The following is a 9,775-nucleotide window of genomic DNA, read 5'->3' on the forward strand; positions in this document are numbered from 1 at the left end:
AATTAACATTTTTCTATGCTACTACAGGACACATTTATATAATTTTTGAATATTTAAGTGTGTTATGAACTTTAGTAATACCCCTTTCACACCAAAAGCAAAACTCCGGAGACACTCCGGAGACAACCCGGAGTTGACGTCCCGCTGTTTGGTGTGAAAGGTAAAATCAAGCAACTCCGGAGTTTAAAACTGCGGGGTTGAACAGGTGAACATTCTCCGGAGAGCGAACTGCGGGGACACCCCGGTGTTTTGGTGTGAAAGGTGCCAACATCAAACTCCGGAGTGTTTCGGGTCAAAAGGTCATCCTCACACGATCACTCATTGCTTTAGTTTTATTTCAAAATACTTTAAATATTTCTACAACATATATAGCGGGTTAAAAAATAATAAGTAGTATCAATAAAACATTATATTACTTCTGAGACTTTTGAAAGTAATTATTAAATTAAACATATTATTAATTAAAATGATTCTAATGATCGTCGCTATGTAAACAAACACAATAGAGGGCGACATTTACAATTTTATTTTATAAACCCCGGAGTTGCTAGGTTGGTGTGAAAGGGGTATCTCCGGAGTTTCTCGACGTTTTGAATGGTCATAAACCCCGGGGTGTCTCCGGAGACACTCCGGAGTTTTGGTGTGAAAGGGGTATAATATTGTTAGTGAGAAAGAAACTGAACTGAACCAAACCTTATTTATAACGTGAACAAAACTAAGGAACTAATTGCATGCTGATAATAATTGATATTCTTTTAAATGATTTTCAAAATAAAGCTTGTTATAATGTAAGCCACCAATTTATAATTTATTTACGTTGATATTTTATAAATTTAATTGTAAACATTGTGATTTTATCCATTTAGTTATATGGTAATAATACACTAGTAACGTTGTTCATACTGGTGACGTCATGATGCATAGGCCCATATTTTAAATATTAATATTGACATTTACATTCTATTTTAGTAGCCTACTACCCGTATTTTTAGTCAAAGAAAGTCATTTTAATGTATAAATCTTCATTTGTATTCACAAACAGATACGTTCCATTCTTCATGTCATATTGTTTAATATTGTGCTCGCCATTTGTTAACGTTTGTGTAAGTAAACTTAAAACATTTTTAGCTGTGTTATTTAGATTTTGCCTTCCATAATTTCATTTTTTTTAAATCTAATCGACAAAACACATCGTGTTAACTTTTCTGATATCAAATATACTGTAAACAGAATGTAAACCAATAATTAATTGCTTAATTTTTTGTAACTTCAAATTTGAGACCTTTATTTAATTATGTACACCACTATTAAACATCCATTTGTTGATGAATAGCCAAGAAAACAAATGTGATATATAGTGTGGCCAGCGATGGAAATGAAATTATGGTAAGTGACAGCACAAAATTATACCAGATTATGCTAGACATATTTACGGCCAAAATAGCACTAACAATGTATTAGAGGACGGTGTAGGTCTTCGGATTTTCGGCCAAATTATGCTAGATTTAGTAAATAATTATGCTAGATATTATGTTGAATCTTCTGCCGTATGCTGTGTCATTGGGTTTTTCAAATTATGCCAGATTATGCTAGATTTTCTAAAATTATGCTAGGCATAAATTCTAGATGCCAGATGGGTGAAAGTATGCCAGACAGCATAATTATGCCAGATTTGGCCACTTTGTATTTATATCAATAATTTACCATCGCTTTCGCTGCTACTCAGTCTTTCGTCCGTCGTATACTCATAAGTTCATTGAAAATACGACATCAAGAACTATATGTTGATTTTATGCCTACTGATTCTGTAGATCAACCTTTGAACAATGTTTATATGTTGACATTATTTACCTCCGCCAAGGAGGTATATGTAATCGATCGCATGTGTGTGTTTGTCTGTCTGTCTGTTTGTTTGTCTGTTTGTCTGTTTGTTTGTTAGCAGGATTACTCAAAAAATAATTACAAGATCTTTACCACAATGAATATACAGATAAATATGTGGTCAAGGACCATTCCATTAAATTTTTGGACCATTTGGGACCATGGTCCCAATTCTGAACCACTTTTCAGTATAATTTTCAGACCTGCTAGTGTTAAAAGATAGGACAGAAGTTTTCAAAAGCCGGCGAGCAGTCTTAAAGTAACAAGTAAACTGAAATTGCATTTTCTCGAGAACTACTTGTCCAAAAAACTTCATTTTTGTACACGAGGCAAGAGTTATAATTTGTGATTTGTAATTTTAAAACATAATGTGCACCTTTTTTGATGCGAGTAGTTTAAAAAACCTATTTCATTTCAAATTCACTCGTTTGATTTTCGCGTTGCTGTTCTATTGTTAGTCAACTGAAGCTATTGTTAATTGAAAGGCTTGTTACATAACCATTACGCCAAACTCGCATACACATGGTTGTAGTGAAATTAGCCTAAACCATAAACATCATTAAGACACACACAAATATATATATATATATATATTCAGGTTGAAATTATCAGACCGTTAGGATAGAGTGCTCAATACCAAGGTAGAGCATAAATAAATAAATAAAATAACAGCAGAAAACTTGGTTACTTCATTGTTTTAATCACTACAAATTTGTTTCGTACGACCAAATATATAAATTTATTTTCCCGGAGAAATCTTATGTAGGAGAATTTTACAGTAGGCGGAGGTATGCACTCTCGGAGTGGCTTTCAAGTTCCAATTAATTATGTTGATACTCTAAGCTCATGTTTATCAACACTCAGTGTTGGCTACAACAGAAGTAAACTTGAATAATCCTGTCGTTTACTACGGAATTCAAGAAAAAAAAGTTAAAACTGTTTAAATCCACGTTTAAATGCCAATTTACACAAATGCGCGGTACCGGTAAGCGGAAAACCGCGTAGCTTGTCCCATGTAGAATCTGTATCTATCTATTACTGTTACCGCTCGTCTGTGTAAATTGATGATTGAACTAGAGTAAAGCTCTGCTGTCTACACTAAAAATGAACATGATTATGTCATATCGCTATCATATTTGGGTATAGCACATTTAGGAAAATAACAAACTTGCTTGATAATGTAGAGTCCATTTGTCATTAAGTATAGTTGTTAAATCCGTAGAATGTTGTCTCGAATGACCTTGTTGCGCAGGATAAGCTACGTTCATGCCCCAAGTCTTAAGCCCTTTATTGGGCTGACGATGCACGAAATGTTGGAAGAGAGAGTGAAGAAAAATCCAGACAGAGAAATGCTTGTTTTTGTCAGCGATAACGAACGAGTTACGTTTGCTGAATACAAGAAAAGGGTGAGCAATTTACACATTATCATTCCACTTCCATTCGTTCCGCTTGAAAACTTGCGATAGGCTGCACATTGTCGTGGTTGCCTGCACAAGGGCTGAACTATACACTTTCTTTCTATTCTTCAGGTAATAGACTTAGCAGCCGGGTTCTTATTCAAACTTGGTCTTCGTCGTGGTGATCGTATAGCGATTATAGGTGCTAACCATGTAGAATGGCCGCTTATTACAGGTGCAGCGAGAGCAATAGGCGTCGGTGTGGTAGGTACCCCATAATATTTATTTAATTAATCAAATTACATATTTTTAAACTGATATCAAGTTTATATCTACCGTTATGTCATAAACTATATTGCTTTAATGTAACGTATAACGTTCAGTGTGTGTAACCTTAAATTAACAAAAACAAAACACGGGTGAAGAAACTATTTGGATTGAATATTCAAAATTATTAATTAATTTTTTTCAGGCTAATCTGCTTATTGGTCATACTTCTCACACTTTTCAGAATGTAATGGCACAGGTATGAATTATTCATCATATTTCATTAATTGTTTTTCATTAATACTGTTTATGATGATGTCTGTGAAGTTAGCTACTACTGTACAGTAGTTCCAAGTTCCTTATTCGAAGATAATTAAAAGGAAAGTTTCAAATTGTTTGAGGGACTAGTGTTGTTCCGCCGTACCACGCCGAGAATGTTAAAGGGTTGCTATCTATTCAGGTTTGAACTATACCATGAAAGCCCAGTGGTCTAATGGTTAGGACATCTACATATCAAGCAGAAGGTCCGGGTTCGAATCTCGGTTGGGGAATTTTCTCATTCTCACAGATTTCCTTATCTTATCGTTTCAAATTAATTAATTAAATTTCATTAGGCCTATATCACCGGGCGGTTTAGAATTAATATTCTATGCCTAATGTGTTTATATTTATAATTAATAATATATTTGTCTAATTAATTATGCAGACATGTGGCCATTGAATAGCTGAACCCTTTATGATGTTATATTACCGGTAAATGATATACAGTAGGAGTGTTCGATTTGATGTGATCTAGAACCTACATCTTGTCAATTCATTGTGCGCATGCACGAAATTATTCCACGTTCTGGGTGCAGTCTTTTTAGTCGCGTGGAAGCGACTCTATAGTTCACTATGTCGGTCGGTTGGTCGGTCTGTCTGTCTGTCGGTCTGTCTGTCTGTCGGTCTGTCGGTCCGGTATCACTATGCGTTTTATCGCTTTCTGACCTTATCTTGATATCAGTTTAATCTAGCTAGGTCAATTTTTCACAGTATATTCCTTATGGCCAGGAATCAATGTGGTTATGTTTTCACGGTGCGCAATAAAAAATTACGCGGTTTACGCACGATTTAACGAAATCACGTTTGAAATCATATCTTCACAACCATGAATCACAATTAAATAAAATTTGGTACTCATAAATTTCAGGGCATAAATCATCATATGGCAATACAATTACGTGCGTAGCGCATGTAACGCATGCGTACGCGCGCTTACAATTTTCAAAATTTATTTTCGATGAAATAAGAGTACGTTTCAGGCAATTTTAAGCGTTTACAAAATTGCCATGAGTGCGCATATTTTTGCGCGCGCACTGCGCGTTAAATGTTATATTACGCACTCTTTTTGCCCGATTTCTGTTTCCTTGACTTACTTTTCAACTCGAAATTACGTTATACGAGCACGTCAAAAGTGACAGGCTACGCACGTGTAAATTAAAAAAATATAAATGTTTTTAAACATTTCAACATTTTTAAACATGTTCAGTAATTTCGGTCAGTATAGTTCACTATGTCGGTCGGTCGGTCTGTCTGTCTGTCGGTCTGTCTGTCGGTCTGTCTGTCGGTCTGTCTGTCGGTCTGTCTGTCGGTCCGGTATCACTATGCATTGTAGCACGCGACTTAATGGCTGTTGGCCTTGTTTTTTTAGATTCTGGTCCAGAGACTACGGCCAACGACATACTACAATGCATTATAATAGGTCTAATGTACTCTCCTATTTCATACAGGTGTCGTGCAAAGCGCTGTTCATAACTCGTAGCCCGGACACACTTTACCCGATGGTTTGTGAAATGATTCCAGAGTTAAGTGAAAGTATTCCAGGTGACTTAAATTCAAAACAGTAAGTAGGCTTATTATTGGAATTTGATTATTTAAGCACTACATGTATGATGCAATAAGTTACGTTATAAGATAGCTATCTTGACTTGTGACTATCTGCTTAAGAATTAACAGTAACGACTTTTTTTAGGTTGCCTCACTTGAAGAAAGTCATAGCCACTGGTCCAAATTGTAAAATGTAAGTACTGTAAACCCAGAACTTATAAAACCATAGAAAATAGAAAGTGTGTATCAAAATGAAAAATCGTTTGACCCTAATAAGAACCTTGAAGTCATGTAATTATAAATGTGTTCTTTTCAGTGGAATGTTGAATTTAGATGATATTTCTATTTCTGGATGTGAAGAAGAAGTAGCAACAGCGGCCAAGAAAGTTACAATTGATGACGTCAGTTATTTTTTTACGACATCGGTAAAACACATTAGATTAGTTATTTATCTTGTACATAATTTTAAATAGGCCTTTTGTTAAATCATTTTTTTTCTAACTTTTATTTTACTTACTCTGGACGCACCTTCATTCAAGAAGTGTGCCACTGTTTCAAAAGTGTAGCTTCCAAATAAATTATTATTATTATCAGACTTTATGTAACAAAAGTATGATATATATATATGACCATAATGATCTCATATCACTACCATATTTGGGCATATCACTACCATATTTTGATAGTATAGACAGAGCTTTTAGACATGCCTATGATTAGGCAAAAACGTGAGCTTATAGTGTATTTTGTTTTTGTCAGGGAACAACAGGATCACCAAAACTTGTACCGTTTACTCATTTCCAAACACTAAATGGATCCATCTTTGCACCCAATCAATTTGACGAGAAACAGGTATGCTAAAAAATGATTTTAGTTTTCTAGTTCATGGTGGTAGAGTATACAACGAAAAAGTATAGGGCAGAGATATTGATGGCAGATTTGATATGGAATCCTGTGATTATGAAATAAAATTATCAACCAATCAATCAATTCGTGCTGTCCCGATCAATTTGTCTTGTCTCGATCCCATGCAGCCCTGATTATGTGTAGATGGAATATGAATGTGCATGCCCATAACAATGCTTTAATTTTAGTAGAACACAGGCTTAAGACGTGTATAATGATAATGATAACAAAAACTCACGATGATAATTGATAATGATATTATTTATTTTAAGATCAATAAATTGACATTTATCAGTAACATGGCATACATTGTGACAACGCATTTGAGTCAAGTAGGGTCACTTCTATACGGTACAACTGCGGTGTTTCCTTCACCAACCTACACATTTGAAAAGCTTGTTCAGGCTGTCGAAGCAGAGAGGTAAAATACTCTATATTGTAAATAGGTACACTTTTACATTCTTCCACGATTTGGTAATAGCTGATATTATTGATACATGCACCCTCGGTTGCGGTAATATGATAATCTTATTCTGTAGGTGCAACTTTTTCGCCTTGAAGATTGATGGTCTGGTTAATCTTGCGTATAATCCAATTTGTGATAAGTACGACCTGTCTTCATTGAAATCAGGTAACATACTAATACAATATAATTATATAATATTTAGATACACCTATTAAATTGTAATATCTTCAATCTATGTCAGAAAATCGATAACAAGTGTGTTTCTTTTTAAATAAAAGGTTTTACTTATGGTTCGCCCATTCCATCAGATGTTATTTTTGAGTTAAACAAAAATCGTCGGGTTGTTACGTTGGTACGTACAAAGTAGCCTACCATAAACCTCGTCGTGGAGGTCTGAGTATGCCGCTAATAATCTATGGGGAGTTACTGCGAATAATAGTTATTTCTTTTCTTCAGAATCTTTATGGTTCTACCGAAACCCTCGGGAATCAGCTCTGTGACAGTCGATGATGGTCCAGATGTTTGGAACACATCAGGCCGCCCTTTACCAAATACTGAAGTAGGACCTATCTACTTTTCTTATCTTTTTCCAAATGATGTTTCATTCCATTCTGTTTATAAATTACTAATGTACGCCAACAATGCTGTATTTACAGATTCAAATAATTGATGAAAAAGGATGTCCCGTAGAAGTGGGAGAGAACGGAGAGGTATGGATACGAAGTCCGACTGCGTTCAGAGGTTACTATGGTGATATCGAGAAAACAAAACAGACAATCACTGAAAAAGGATGGATTAAAACAGGGTACTATCACAACTTGTATTATTACAAAAGCAAAGTATACCGTCATTTATAAAATCAAAGAAATTCCTAAAATAATTGTTTTGATTTGTTCAGAGATGTTGGTAAGCTAAGTGAAAATGGCTACCTGACTATAGTCGGTCGAATTAAGGTAATCGAAATATTAATGTAATATCTGTCTCGATTTAAAGCAATGTTACACTTGATCTTATGTTACCAATTTACACATTTTTTCCAGGACATAATCATCAGAAGAGGCGACAATATCCATCCATCAGAAGTGGAAAGTTTTGTAGTAACTCATCCAGCCGTAAACATTGCGCAGGTAAGTGGTAAACAACTATTAGATAGAAAAACATTTTGTTAACAAACGAATGATAACGTGCTTTAGACAATAAAAACACCCAATGTTTACCAAATGTATTAGCAATAGTCAAATTCTGTTGTTCTTCAATCTCACAGGTTATACCAATTCCAGATTACAGGATCGGTGAAGATGTTTGTGCATGTGTTACGTAAGTATTATTTTTATTTATACAAAAAATGAAATTATTTAATTTAATTTAAGTTATATTTCTATTTTGTATCATTTTAAATTTTTTTCAAATTTATAAAATAATTTTTCAGATTAAATGAAGGTTACAAAGTCACCGAAGAAGAACTGAAAACTTTCTTTGCTGGAAAGGTATTTATATCGAATAAACACAAATTAATCATTTTCTGAACTTTTTCGATTTTTGTTTAATATGTGTATTATTAAGGAGGAAAGCAAATGCATAAAAAGGTTATTATTTTGTGTTTATGAAAATTATCTTTTTTTAGATGTCAGAAATAATCCAGCCGTCTTACTTTCTAATATTTGACTCCTTCCCATCTGGAGCTTCGGGAAAGGTAGGCTTGCTGTAGTCTTTTTATAAATCAAGGTTTTTATCTAGGCCCCTAAATTATTTCAGGCTAATAGATTTACTTTATTAAATGTTGGTGATTACGTCATAGACATTACGATCAAACCGATAAGCATAGATATGCGTTACGTAAAAAAAAGATAATTAAAATAATACTGTTGAGATGAATCTACCAATATTTACTAATAATGATGTATAAGTTTCAACAAACATTATGCCTTACAAAAACATTGTATACAATACACTTGCTAGTATAGGCCTACACATTAAAACTGTAAAGAATATCCTTACTAGATGTTAAAATGTCATTTATATTATGTACAACTAATTATTATTTACAGGTGGATCGTAATAAGATACAGGAGATGGCTATTGGTCGAATTGAATTACCAGAAACTCCTTATGCTAAATAAAGTGTCAAGTGAAGAATTAAATCAACATTTTTCTTCTTATGATATGATATGCTGGGACACGCATTTATATACTTTTGAATATATGTTATAGTATATATTGTTAGTGAAAAAGAAGTGTTAGTGAAAAAGAAGCTCAATTGCCAGCCTGGAGTCTATTGCCAACATGAAGGAAACCAAACCTTATGCTTAAAGATGTATTGTCCCCCAAAAACATGAAAATTGAAGATTAGTTAAATCAGACTTTGAATAGGTTATTTTGTAGTTTTAATAAAGTTAATCACTTCCATAGAAAAAAAAAACGGAAAAAGAATGTTTTCACTTATAAAATAACATGATAAATCGTAAAATGGCAGCCAATTTGATCATTTTTTTGCTTTAAATTCCAGGTAAATAAATTTGTTATTGATCCAATTTTTGGTCGAAGTCAATAACTTTTATTTGACATTAAAATGGCATATTCAAAAACAAAAAATTTAAAAAAAATATTTTTGATTTGATTATGTTTTAATAATTGATATTCATACAATGTAAACCACCATTTATTTATATCGAGATATTATTATAATTAATTATAAACATTATGATTTTATCAATTTAATTATTTATGGTTTCCTCAAAATAATAATAGTTCTGTTGTTCATACTGGTGATGTCATGATGCATAGGCCCATTTTTTTAAAGTTTATTGTCAAAACTTTGGAAACACAACCCAAATGTCGATGTCAACGGAAAAAATAGAGACAAAGCATTTATTTGTTTCTATTATGTCGTCAATTTAAAACCGCTCTTCCCAGCAAACAATATAACGTTTGCAGAACGTTATATGAATGTTTCCATGACGTTATATGAATGTTATAAGATAATGTTAGGATG

The 9,775-nt window shown here is 33.4% G+C and overlaps 1 protein-coding gene across 1 annotated transcript; it reads left to right on the forward strand.

Annotated features, from left to right (window-relative positions):
* The first annotated feature begins 3,104 nt into the window (after window positions 1-3,104).
* Window positions 3,105-8,104, forward strand: LOC140049886 (medium-chain acyl-CoA ligase ACSF2, mitochondrial-like). The gene is made up of 12 exons (XM_072094839.1): window positions 3,105-3,287; window positions 3,411-3,542; window positions 3,751-3,804; window positions 5,315-5,427; window positions 5,728-5,836; window positions 6,171-6,263; window positions 6,590-6,738; window positions 7,240-7,342; window positions 7,440-7,588; window positions 7,682-7,736; window positions 7,824-7,910; window positions 8,048-8,104. Exons 1-12 carry the CDS (start codon window positions 3,105-3,107, stop codon window positions 8,102-8,104), a joined length of 1,284 nt encoding a protein of 427 aa, XP_071950940.1.
* The last annotated feature ends 1,671 nt before the right edge of the window (window positions 8,105-9,775 follow it).

Source organism: Antedon mediterranea, chromosome 5 (assembly GCF_964355755.1).
Source record: "Antedon mediterranea chromosome 5, ecAntMedi1.1, whole genome shotgun sequence".
Classification (NCBI taxonomy): domain Eukaryota; kingdom Metazoa; phylum Echinodermata; class Crinoidea; order Comatulida; family Antedonidae; genus Antedon; species Antedon mediterranea.